We start from the raw sequence: 13,723 nt of genomic DNA on the forward strand, positions 1-13,723 counted from the left end.
TAAAAGCTTTTGTCTGCCAATTTGCTAAATCTGTCTCTTGGCTGGTTTTGCTTCTAGAAATGCTACTTGTCATAAAATAGCTTGTCATACAATTTCACACTAGCCAGGTAAATTTGCACCTGATGGCCTGGGCTTGAACCCAGTCAACGTTGCATATTTACAAAAGACAAATGCTGTCCTAATTCCTGAAATCACTTACATTTTGGCACAAGGAAGCAGTTGTATCACAACTAAATAGTGGAGAAGTCTTAATCGTAAACTCAAGCTGATAAAGAGCGAGCAGGAATCCAAGCTTCCTACAGCAAATACTTTCCACCTGCTTAGTTCATCTTATAATCCAGTAACACAATAACTTCATTTGCTTTTTTTTTTTTGGTCATATATTTTATATGTTCTCCCCAGATGAAAAACTAACTTGCTATTGCTCCCTCAAACCTTCAACTGGTTAATGCTTGTTTAGTCACTTGTCTTGATTATGGTTTCCTGTTCAATCTACTTCAGATAGTTAAATATCAAGAACAAGTGGACCAGCTGGTATTTTGTACTCACCACCTGGTGCAAAATAAAGGCAAAGCTGTTATGGCACAAGTAACCGTAATCCTGGAGCTGTGTAGTATCCTAGCTTGGCTGTTTATCAGTGAACTCACTAAAACACATAATAGTATGGGAGGCATGTGCAATGAATCCTGCAGCATGTTACCAAAATTTCCATTGGCAGAGATAAAATGAGAGAGAAGAATAACTAAAAATCAGACTAACAATGCAAATGAAAATCATGATTGGTAAAGTTGCAAATATTTGTTTGTTTGACAGTGATTGTGGAGGAATAAGGTTTTTGCCAGACATTCAGCAATTCTAATCATACTGAAACTTAAAATTCAATAATTGATTAACCAGCACAAGACAGACAGATAGATGTTTTTGGGTTATGGTTTTTTAGGATAACAATCATTTTATGATGAAATGATTCTATAATAGCAAAGTTGCCTTGAGTCCAGATTTACTCTCCAGTTTTCAGAGTGCTAAACAATCTTTTAATGAACCCAGAAAATCACTGGGAAATTACTTGGATTCACTGGGAAATTACTTGGATTAATAAAATGAAAAACCCAAACCAGAAGAAAAAAGTATATTAAGTCACTCTCAAATAATTTGCATAAATCCAATGAAAGAGACTACTGTTATTAAAAAGTGAGTTTAAGATTGACAGTATAAAAGTAATGGGAAAAAGGTCGCTTTATAATAAAACTATGGCTTGGTAAAATGATCTTGATAAAGTGCCTGCTGAGTCCGTACAAACAGCATTGTTTTCAGTATTAGTATCAGCAGTTTTGCATGTGTATGGTTTGGGTTTGGGTTTTTGTTTGGATTATGTCTTCATTTGTGGTATTCTGTTGTGTGCATGTATATTGCTTTTAAGGTAACCAGCAAATACTAATTCTAATCTACTGGACTGTATTAATTAACTTATATTTCTTTATACTTTTTTAGACAAAATTTTAATTTTTATTTTTAAACATACATGGAAACTGAAGTATGACCTTTACTAACATAATTTCCTATCTTAGCCCTTAATTGTGAGGATGATGTTCTGGCAAAGGACAAATACACTTTCTGCACAGCATCTTGGACAAGCATACCATCTGTGATGTGAATTTTGCTTTTCCTCATGCTTAAAGGCGTATGATTATATATGACAGTCAGTAAAGAAGGCACAAGGTCCAGTAAAAGACATTTTAAAGAAAGGGGATGATAAAGTCAATTTATTAGATTATTTCTATTGAAAGGGTAACCTACAATAGCACTAGACTTCTTTTAAATTATATATAGTGGGTATTTATTCTAAGGCATAAAACCTCAAGCTTAGATATCATCCTGGATATGAAGCCAGGTTTTAGAGTGACTGTAGGTTAAATTGGTATTTTGGCATTCATTGATAAATTTTTTCCTAATAATGTGAAGAATCAAAAGGTTAACTGCCTAAGGCCTTTTTTTGTCATTTGTATTCTATTTGTGAAGGGGATTGTTGAAGATGAATCATAAAATGGTTCAGTACCTCTTGAAGAGAAAATGATAGAAAAGGGAAATAGATTATGAAATCCTGAGACAATTCGTATATGAAGTTATATGATTTCAGGATTTATCTGCAATTTCTTCCATCATGACAGTGAATGAGGTCAGTTGTGCATGAATACAAATGTGTTTGAAATCAGGCCTACTAGACACATGATAGATGCACACTATCTTTCGCAGTTCTCTGAAAGTGTTGCAGAGGTAGGATCATGGCATATGGTAATTTGAAAGGTGTTCTACCCTCTTTGCATCCCGCACTACTGCAGGATTTGGAGATCAATCGTAACACTCCTGGATTAGTGGATGAGTTGAACGTGAGGTATTGGTTCGCTTTGACAGTGATCAGTGACTATGTCTTTTGTAGTGTCACCGACGTGCTAGGCCTTTGTTGGGATATGATATTTAGATTCCTAACGTTGCTACTTCATTCTGTCATTTTCTCCCCCCCTGTCCTATGTTGTACTTGTATACATTCTCCATTTCTTTGATGTAAGAAAAGTATGGCTGTGACACCCAGGACTGCTTCCGTGGAACATAGCTAGGAGCTTCTGACCCCGGAATGCACTCAAGCCATGTTTGCAATAATTGCAAGTCTGACATATCTGAGAGGGGCTGGCAGGAGGACATAAGGTTCTTTTTTTTTTCCGCCACTACCGAGGTGAATTGTAAGACTTGCCACCAAAGAAAGAAGCTTTATTTTCTAGATTTGTTCTTTTGATTGAGAGAAACAAGTTGCACTTCAACACCAATGTTCCTCAACAATTTCAAGTGACTTCTCTTGAGAAAAGACAATTATAACCAACAGAAAGATTGGCAAATAATGTGTTCAGCTTAGAAATAACCATCTTTTTTAGAACAAGAAATGTTGTTAAAATTCAAGGCTTTCATTTGTGCTTTTAAAATGTTTTAACTTTTCTAAAATTCTGAAAGTCTGAGCAGATCGTTCATTGTGTCTGAAAGCACAAACAAGTGTCAAGTAACTTTTGAGTCTGTTGTAGCCACCGAGTTCATGAAATTAACAGCGTTTGGCTTTCCAGTTAGTAAGCACGTTGGATAAAGACTGCTTTCATTCCAATGAGTCCAGTAATCTAGAGCACGTGAAAGATCAGGCTTGAAAACGTCAACACAAAGTACCTTGTAATAAGCCATCAGGAAGTTTTGCAGTTTTCTTTCCAAGAGCTGGCTTGAAAGAAGCTCTGTGAGACAGACCTCTGCGACTGAGGAAATCAGACACATCCTTTTTGCTCTCTGTCTGGTGTGGCTAGTCAGCTCATTGCTGGTCAGCTCATTGTCCTGACATTTACAGTTTTATTGTGAAATTTCTGCAACTGTTTTTTTTCGTTTGTTTGGGTTTTGGGTTTTTTTGGTTTTTTTTTTTTGGGGGGGGGGGGGGCAAACAACCAAACAACCCACACAACTTATGAACTAATATTAAATTTTTCACTTCAAAACTTGGCATACGACACTTTCAGACCTCTCCTTGTTCGGCTTTCCATCCCTTTTACACAATATGCAGAGTAGCTATTGAAGAGTACTGGTAACAATACTATTCTACAGCAATCCAGATCAACATACATACATACGTGAACACAGGGGAAATTTGGAATTTTCTCTAGTACTTTGCTTTCAATTACCATATTTATTAAAGACATCCATAATGGGGGGGGGGGGAAATTCTACTGTCAAAGACCACAAAATGTTCATGTTAATAAAAATATTGCATATTTACAAAATACTTCTAGTTTTCAATATTTAATGTAGACTTTAACTTAGACTTAAAATAATACTTGAAACATGTTTTGTAAAGCTCAGACTGCTATATAACCTTGTGTGTATTATAAATCTTTATTAACTAGTAAATGGGGGCCAGAAGGCTGACTTGCCAAGGTCAGGGCCTGTAAGTAACAGAAACAAAATCCAGGTTTTCTGGTTCCTGCTTTAAGCACTAGATATTTCCTTTCTGTAGTCAAAAGAATTTTTTAATGTTAGTGTGTTGACATAATGGGAATCTAGCTGCCTAAGCTTTACGTTGAACATACTTTTAAATTTCTGATATGTTATTAAAAACTTTTGAGTGTCGGGGTTTGGGAAGCACTATATTGTGAATAGATGAAGACATGAACCTCTGAGGCCAGCACATGGTAAATGATATTATACTTCTGTTGCTGCATCTTTGAAGGCAAAATTCTAGGAAGCTACTTATGCTTCAAAACAAGACTGTTCTCTTTGGACACACTGAGCAATGTGAACCATCCACAGTGGAGATAATGAAATATTTCACATTCTGACAATGGCATTGCTCAGTCTATGTGCAAGTGTAAATAATACTCAATGAAAATATCAAAATACAGAAGTTATTAGCAGCAGCCTTGAATGCTTTATTTTCTCCAAAGCTGCCAAGACTTTCAGGTTAGCTTCATCCTCCAAGACAGTGTAAGGTAATTAAATATTTTTTTTCAGTGTGAAAAGGCCTGATTTAGGGTTATAGGTATATATTGCCCCATCCTTCTCATCTGGGCTCCAAGCTGAGGAACTAGTCAAATCTTGAAAATGTTAAATATTTATTTATGAAGATGATAGCCTTTATCTAAAGGATTGCTTTGGTCTCAAAGTATGGAGTTAGCTCTTTTCAAGAGGAGTATTCACCTCTGAGCCTACTGCTTTGAAAACTTTTGCATTTAATACACTTCAGTGGCTGAGCTAGAAGCCTGTATTTGAATTTGGTTTTCTGGGTACCTTCCCTGTTTACCTCTCAAATATCTTTCTGGGGTGATAAAATGGATATGACTTCTTTCTGAATTTATTTGTGGTGAGTTTTTGTTTTGGAACTATGTGCAAGTAGCCTCTAAATGTAAGAAACTATTATGATTTATTGTGCTGCAAGTTTGTGTTATTACGAACAGTACATCTTCAGCATATTGATCCACTAATCTTGCTCCTAAATTGTAGTACTTTTAATCATTTTCCACCACTGAAACTACTGTACATTGTTGCTTATGTGTAAAGACTGTTAGTATTCTGTATGTTGAAGTCCAAAGAGAGAAAGCATTTTTACACCAGAAACTGGTAATGCCTTGTATATGAAAACAGCATTTCTAGACTGTCTTAATATTGATGGTAAAGTGTAGCTATGATCGTGCCCCTTTAACTGTGTTGGGTTGTTGGGTTTTTTTTTTTAACAATTGCCAGTGTAGACAGCTATGAATTATGAATTATTATGCCTTGAATAATAAAAAAGGAAACCCTAAATTTCCTCTTACGCAGAATCTCTCAAAACTGCTTAATGTCAGATTTTGGCTGAAACGAAGCAATATAAAGCTAAGGAAATACTATTTCATACAGTGGTGAAGGTCACAGATTATACATTTTGACTCTCCAGACTCTCCTGTAACCATTGCCAAAATCTGCTATCCATGCATCAGAAGTAACACCCTCAGCCTGAAAGGATGCTGTGTTGTGTCCTCCTTAGTCTTTCATATATTCCACAAATATTTAAATTATTTGGATTTTCCAACCAATTTGGTACTTTCTTACAGAAGCCATATGCCCTTGAAACAGAATGAAATGGATTGCATGTTGCCTGCTATGTGCAAGCTGTGTTCTTACTGATTACAGACCTTATTTTGAGAACAAAATGCTCATATATATTAGGTAGGTTTTGTGCGCTAAAAGCATGTAATGATAGGTCTAGTTTTGGGTTTTTTTCTCCTTTTCTCTAGTATTTAATTAAATGCTGAGTATGAAGTAGAAAAAGCTACAGAAAGTTCTGTGTGGCTGTAAACTGCATAAGACAAAGGTAACACAACAGTTAATACTCTGTAGTTGATGGAATATGTGGCACCATAAGTAACAGAGGGAACATAATATGGAAGGCTTTCTAGGTTGTTTCTGTTGTATGATACAAATCTAATACAAAAGAACCTAATTTAATTTGCTAAGCTTTTAGTGGAACTACTTTCCCGTCTTCTTCATAAGCTACAATTTAAAATTCTTTAACACATTTAAAATGTTTTCAGCCATGGTGAAGGTGGGTGATCCCTCCTTGATGTTAGTCAGTTGGCTTTCTGGTAATTCCCAGTTTGACTTGAAGCACCTGAGCAATAGGATATTAGGAACTAGAATAAGGAGCAGGTAAATTCCGTACCATCCATTATTAGAATTAAACTGACCAAATAAACTAATTTCAAGGACAATTACAATTCTGTCCCTGAATCTAAGCAAAAGATAAAAAAGATGGTTTATTAAGTTTTATTCATGATCTTCTATGTAATTACTATGTATGGGAGCCCCAATCTAAGTGGAAGACATTCTGTTTCAGTTCTTTGCCACTCAGAGTTACTGCCCTTTTTGCATAATGTGCGGTGAATGGTGGTATGCCAGGTGATGCTGTGACATTAGTTTTCTTGCATGGAATCATCATCTTTATTATCACATCTCAAAATGGGAATGATTCGTGAGTAAAGATGTACAGATTGCTAACATTCATGGGTTTATTATGATTGCGGGGAATATAAAACTAGCTTCCATTGCCAGATTTTCTAATCCCTCTCATGTTTCATCCCAAGTAGTAGCCTGTAGTAATGTCTTAGACTTGATGGTTGTTTTCATTTTATAGTTTGACTATTTTAAGAGCAGCTAATGCTTATTTCATTAAGAATACTATTTAAAAGCAAAGACACAGGTGAAAACATTGTTTGCTCAGCCTAGCAAATACAAATAAAACACGTTATAGATAAAACCAAAAATAATTGATATGAAAATATCTTTATACCAGCCAATATTCACCGTTTAATTGATAATTGATTTTCCTCTTGAAACTGGAGTAGAAAATACTAGTTTATGAGAGTTGTGCCATTAAGCTTCTGAGGGCCCGGGTAAGCTTCTAGTGAAAAAGTCTGATTCAACATCAGCTGACACTATTTTTCTTCTCTGTGGCGCTATCATCTTCCTGCTGTTTATTTTGACTGTAGTTTTGGTAATATCTGCGGATGCATCTTCAAATTCCCCATGTACAAAGCACGTCTTACCCCTGCAAAAGCCTGGTGGGCCCGGGATGGTGAGCCCCAGGGTGGGAGCACCTGGTGGGCTGCCGGGAAGGGGGCAGCCCTGCTGCTGCCTCCGCCATGGGGCCGTGGCTCCAGCCGTGCTTCTGCAGGGCTGGACTACACGCGCTAGGACAGCGTAGCAATATTGACACCGGTCAGATTAAACCTACAGTCTATTTCGAGCTTCCAGTAAAAATCAAGTTCAAATTCCTTAGCATTGACAGGGTGCTCAAGTGTCAGCTTTATGTCCTTTTTAGGTAATGTACTGAGATACTTTATTTAACTTGGTATATGTCATTGCTTCCCAAATGATTGCATCAGTGGCTTTAAAATTAGGCGGAGTTTGAACTTAGCATGTTTAAAATGCACACATCAGATTGACCATGTGACTACCCATTAAGTGATGTGGTGGATATGCTTGAGAGCTCCTCTTAGAGCTGTTCGGGAGCCTTGTGACTCAAATGGTAAGATTCAGGGCATGATGCCTTTGAAGCAATCAAAATTACTTATGTCCTCTCCACCCTCCTAGTTACTGCTGGCGACGGTGGAGGCTTTGTTCTGTTGTGCAGGAAGTCCTGCAGCATAAGGTTCTGTGAGGGTCTGTCATTGCCTGAACCAGAGTACCATCTGTTGAGATTCCTTAAATTAGTCTTATTTTTTGCCCATAAACTTTCAGATTTCAGGACTTCAGCCATCTGACCAGGCCTTGCTACAGTTCCCATCAAGTCTCTAGACAACCGACTATTGTGCATGCAGAAAGTATGAGCATTTGGGAGCCATCAGATTTACTGCACATGTGTAGGCCACATGGACAACACAAGTGCAGTGAGTCCTATGTTTCTTAGGCATGTCACACTTGCCACACAGTGTGTGTGCATGCGTAACTGCCCAGGAAGACACTGACAAGAAATATGGTGACGTTACACATACCACACAATGTAATTTATCTTGAAATTAACTCTAAAACATTTGTGCTTGCATGTTTTGTGAAGGTGTTGGAAGTTCAAAGTTTTCTAGAGAAGTGATTTTCTTTCACTTAACTCTTCCCAAGCAGCTGCCATGATCCGTTTTTGTCCATCCTGCCTTTCCACTGCTGCCAGAACTCAGCTCTCTTCTAGACTGTAAGTGGTATCAAGGGTGCTACTGCAAGGTGGAGGTGGTGGAGGAGTCGGTGGGGATATTGATGACAGGTTCAAGAGAGAAGGCAGCTACAGAACTGCTTAGGTGACAGCACTGCTTGAATGTAAATATACTCTGAGCATCTGTTTAGCAAATGTTCTTCTTTTACTTGAAAACAAATAGATTAAATAAAAATATTTATGTATTAGTTTTCAAATTGATGCAAAGATGTTCTAAATACACTGTAGTACTCATTTTCAAAAAGAAGCTACTATATTTCTTATTGCAGAAGCAGCAGGCAAGATTTAAATCCCTGTGAGTAGACCGCACACCTTTGATAGTAATCTTGTTTGTAAGGAGTTTTACATATATGGAAATGTTGGTAGCTTCTGACACTTCAGAAAATAGTATGGATAAAAACTGTCCAGCTTTACATAGCTTAAAAAGCCCCTTGTTCAAATCAGTATAAATAAAAAATAAGAAACACTTCATAGATTCCAATTATTCCATAATCTGTTGTTTTGTGCAGTTTTGTGTAACACATGCTGCACTGACCTCTGCCAGCTCCATGCTAAGAGATGAACAGTGACTTGCTTGCCAGCTTCTAGCAATTGCCAGGAGCCAGAAGCCATGGTTGATGTGTGAAGGAAACACAGCAGAGTCAACACTGCTTCACTGTGGCATGTCTTGAGAATATGTGACCATCTCCTTTTAAGAGCTATTTTAACTGGAGCATAGGAAAACATGTCTTTTAGTTTTTACAATAATTAAACGTAATTCAAGGATAAGCTTGGCTTTTGGCTCATCTATTTTTCTGCCATTTTGTCTGGTTTACTTGCCCTTTCCAGGGAAATTTTGTTGTGAGGGATTAGCAGTGAAGCATGGAATATGTTGACTGCCATGGATGACAGTGTTGAAGAGGTTTTGGGGAGTGAGTTCAGCATTTCTTAGAATTTGAAGTTCATCACAGCTAAACATTTGTAATTAAAAAAAAAAAAAAAAGCCACCATTAGGCTACAATGTTTGCATTACCTGCAATCATATTTACTTACCATCCAACAGCTTCTGTACTGCCATCCTGAGGCAAGGTGTGCCTCTCCATATGGCTATCTTTGTAGCTGGGAAGCTGCTTGCTACTAAACTAGAACAGGAAAAAATGTCTCTCTTTGGAATGATGTTGTCTGGCTGCCAAGGAAAGTTAGGTTCCAACAAAAGTATTTTCACTGCTTGAATGAGCTAAGGATGGATACCTTCAGTCTGTGTGGAGGAGACTTCAGAGCTTTCAGAGTACTTTGTCTTCCGAAGCAGTGTAATTTCTGTCTTGTCTGGTCTGAACCAGCTGTTCCTTGTTCAAGAGCTGATGTCTTGTAGGCTAACACTTGATGGAGGGTGCTTGCCTCAAAATAGATAGCGATGAGTGTCAATGACATGCCTGGAGCTGTCCGTGCTTTTGCCCTCTCAAGAGGGTTAAAGGAGAGGGACACGGTTCAAGCTTCTACAGTTATCATTGCTGCTTTGGGTACCTAAGGCTGGAGAGGGGTTAGTTGTGGCTTTTGTGCCTTACTTCGTCTGTTAATGCTGGAGGTTGAAGTGATCTTCCTCTGCCTTTTGCTCTGGGAAAGGAGGGGTTCCTTTGGGGATCCAGGCAGAATGACACCTTCCCAAACTTTTGGTTTCTGTAGATTTAGGAGAGGTGGGAGAATAGTATTTTCTAATCTTTCCTGAAGCAGCATAAGCAGCCACTTAAAGGGGTGACGGCCAAGTCCCTCTGTGCATTTTCAAACCTTGTGTCATTTGTCACTGAGCATTCTCGCATTGGATACTGCTATACAAGGACCAGTTAACTGCGCCTGGGGTCTAGTCATGTAAGTGGTTCAATCTCAAGGCTTGATCAAAATGGTCTCTCTATAAAAATGAAATTTTTCATCTAAATAATTCACTATAAAATGAGAAAATCACTGTTGCTTTTTCAGACAAAGACCAGGAGAGGTGAAGTTTAACTTGTGTTCTTGAATGTGCTCTTTGGCAAATTTCTCTCTGCAGGGAAATGCTCTGGAACATTGAGTCTGCTTGTTAGGGAGGGCAGTGGGCAGGTGGCTGCTTTGCTGGCCTTACAGGGGGACATTTCACTGGTTTGGGCAAAACCAGCTACAAGGTGGGCAGGAATGCCTCAGAAAATTACAAATTTCTGTAATCAAAACACGATGAACAGGTATTTACAATGTGCTACTGCACACTGGAATGTACATCTGTATCATAAGGTGAGCATCTTACAGGGGGGATTTTTTTTGTACAAGCCCTTCACTTAAGATACCAAATTTTTAGCGTTCTCAGCTATTTTCTGTGAACAATTTTGAGCACAACCCAAGCAGCTGAACCCTAATGTAACGCAGCCTTGTCAAATCTTTTGGAGGGGTTTTGAGAGTTTCATGGTAATGCTGGCCATGATCATTGTGGAACCGTGAAAAGGAAAACTATTCACTGCCTGCAGGAGCAGAGCCTAGACTCCATAGCCATGAACCAAGGGTCTGTGATGCAGATGAAGGACAGATTATCAGTGTCCTGAAGTATGCGATGCATAGATGTGCCTTTCCGTCTGTTTTTAAGTCTGCAAAATAAGGGACTAGGTATTTTGAAACAGGTTCTCGTGACATGCATACACCGGCTTTGTTTTGGGTCAGGCCCTCTCTATCCCTGTGTGTGCTACTGCAGGGAGAACCTGCCTGCTCCTGGGCTACCACGTACCTTACCCATGTGTTTCCCAGAACTCAACACCAGCAAGTTTTCAGGCTGTGCTGCATTTTTGTGTGCTGTCTTTAGTAGGCTTTAGGTACAACGTTCTGCGCCTCAAACTGAACCGAGTCAGGCTGGAACAGCCACGGGAAGGCAGCCCCCTTTACTTAGTCCCTAAAATTTTTGCCGGAGTTCAAGCAGGGGCCGAGTTCCCGGGCTGGGAGCGCAGCAGCGGCCGCAGCGAGGGGCCCGGCCGGTGCGGGGGGCGAGCGGGGCCGGTGCGGACCGGGCTGCCCGCGGCGCGTCCCCGGCGGGCGCTGAGCGTCCTCCTGCCGCCGCCAGGGGGTACTCGGGGAGTGGGAACGCGGGGAACAAAAGGAGCCGAGTCCCCTCCGCGGGGGAACGTGCGAGCGCCGGTCCCCGCGCTGCGCCCCGCACATTCCTGGCCGAAACCCGAACCGGGGAAGGGGGCGGGCTCGCCCCGACAATGGAGCCGCGGCGCCAGGCGGGGTGGGGGCTGCGGGGCGCAACCGGGGCACGGGGGGCCGCTGGGTGCCGCTCCGCCCGGCCCCCGCGGCCGCGCTGCGTTACCGCGCGGCACCCCGGCCCCACTGCCTCGCTGGGCCGCGCCCCGGCCCGGCTGCCTCGCCCCGGTCCCTCGCTGCGCTGCGCCCCGGCCCCGCTGCCCCAGCCCGCTGCCTCGCTGCGCTCGGCGGGGCCGGCGCGGCCCCGAACTTTCACCCTCCCTCCGCTCCAAAAGTTCAGCAGTTTGGTGACGTCAGGGCGCCCGCAGCCAATGGGCGCTGCGGGTGATATTTTGGGAGGGGGGAGGGGTGGCACCGCGCCGCGGGCGCTCGCCCGGCTGCCATGCCCAGTGAATGGGGAGCGGGCGGGCAGCGCAGCAGCGGCTGGGAGCGCCGCCGCCTCCGCCGCCTCCGCTCGCCGCCTCCCGGTCCCGGCTCCGCCGGCCGCCAGCGCGGGGGCGCGGGCCCGCGGCGGCAGCAGCCGAGCGGTGGCAGGGAGCGCCCGGGGAGACCGCGGCCGCCAGCCCCCGGCGGGTTACCTGCCCGGCCCAGGTGGGGCCATGCGGAGCGGGGGAGGCTGCCTGGGAGGCTGTCGCCGCCGCTGATGGATGTTTTGTGTGCGTTCGCCTCCGCTCGCGGCTTCGCTTTCATCTGAGGACGCGTCTGGCTCAAGCTCTGTTGAACTCTCTGCCTTCTGGTACCGTTTGCAGATAAGAGAGAGAAAGCCGAGCCCGAGAGGCAATTCCCCACCTTCTCCCACCTAACGTGACCCTTTCAGGCGCTTTGAAGGTTTGCTGGAGCTCCGGCGAGGATGGCAGCGGTGGGCTCCCTTGGGCTGTGCTAAAAGCCTCTTGTTTTCTTTTCCTTTTCTTCTTAGAGGCGTTTCATCTTTAAGGGCCGGCCGCTTGCACACACTTTTATACCCGCTGAAGCCATCAAGAAACCATGTCGCCTGGTGGAAGAAGTGCTTTTTTGTGCCTTGGAACGATCTTGAGCTTTGGGAGCTGGATGCCTGTGGGAGGATGCCCGCATAAATGTACATGTATCGCTTCCAACGTGGATTGTCACGGACTAGGACTCAAAACTGTACCGAGGGATATTCCCAGGAACGCAGAGAGACTGTAAGTACAAACCCTTAAGAGCTCCTCAAGTACTTGTAGAAGCACCTGGGATGAGTTTGGCAACACCTGCCTATGAGTGCAGGGCACATACAGCAGCACTTTCAGTGATCAGACACGGATTAATGTTTTCAGGAGGGAAGGGGAGGAGCTTTTCAGCAGTTACAGCTGCCCTGCTGCTGTTACTGCTTTTAAAAAAATAGTCAGGTTCATGGTTTTTTTCAGTTTCAGTTACTGTCTGATCGGGTTTTGTAGTGACTTGTTTGTAATGGAGTTTACGGCTCTACCCGGAGTGCTCCCAGCAATAATCGTTGTCAATGCAAATGCCAGTTTAATATGCAATTAGAAACCTGGATGTTTTCACCTGGTGGCTGGTAGCAGTTTCTCCTTACTTTCTCAACACGGTGACTTCAACACCGTGGAAAAATCAACTACTGCCGTAAACTAATTGAAATGGCTAAGAAGTCACATTAAAGCATCCTCTAATTTCTGTCTTCAACTGCTGCAGGGAAGCTGGCTGTTCAATTTTTCATTTACTTCATGGTTTATGATAGTAGTGCAATGTTGCAGAGTGTTTCCAACGTCAGCACGGGAGAATGTAATGCGTTTGTTCAGAGTAAATCTTCTGTATCATAAGTTCTCATGAGGTTTTACTTTACTTTTCACTCACGAAGGCAAACTTCAGGCCTCTGATACAGTTCTGGCCCTCGTGTGGTGCAGCGGACGGCATCTCCGACATTGCTTAATACATGGCATGTGGCACACTTCAGGGAATGCCCGGTGCTAGATATGAAGATGTCCAGACTGGAATGTTAAGCAGAGCTTCAGCACAGCTCTGCAGATGACCCCAGGGCAGTGCAGTCAGTTGTGCCTGATGTGGACTGGCTGATAACTGAAAACGGTTTTGAACTTGTAAGCAAATGCCATAGCTTGTATGGCCAGACTTCCTATTTTATTTCCTTCTGGGTCATAGACTTGGGGAAACTGCAAACTCTTAAGCAGTTTTTCTTCTAGTAAATCAGGCTAGATGGAGTTACTAAGCTAACAAAGTTTTTGTGCATAGAGCACTCTTAAAATCTGAGTTCTGTCCCCAAATGAAATTTTATAGCAT

At 42.2% G+C, this 13,723-nt stretch overlaps 1 protein-coding gene across 1 annotated transcript in view; it reads left to right on the forward strand.

The window, feature by feature from the left end:
- Positions 1-11,816: 11,816 nt before the first annotated feature.
- The window catches only part of SLIT3 (slit guidance ligand 3), a 531,529-nt gene continuing 529,622 nt past the window's right edge, over positions 11,817-13,723 (forward strand). The window contains exons 1-2 of the mRNA XM_027779712.2: positions 11,817-12,283; positions 12,372-12,615. Coding sequence (XP_027635513.1) covers positions 12,440-12,615 — 176 coding nt within the window. The 5' untranslated portion in view covers positions 11,817-12,283; positions 12,372-12,439. The remainder of the gene's footprint in view (positions 12,284-12,371; positions 12,616-13,723) is intronic.

The sequence above is a fragment of the Falco peregrinus genome, chromosome 8 (genome assembly GCF_023634155.1).
Source record: "Falco peregrinus isolate bFalPer1 chromosome 8, bFalPer1.pri, whole genome shotgun sequence".
NCBI classification, from domain to species: domain Eukaryota; kingdom Metazoa; phylum Chordata; class Aves; order Falconiformes; family Falconidae; genus Falco; species Falco peregrinus.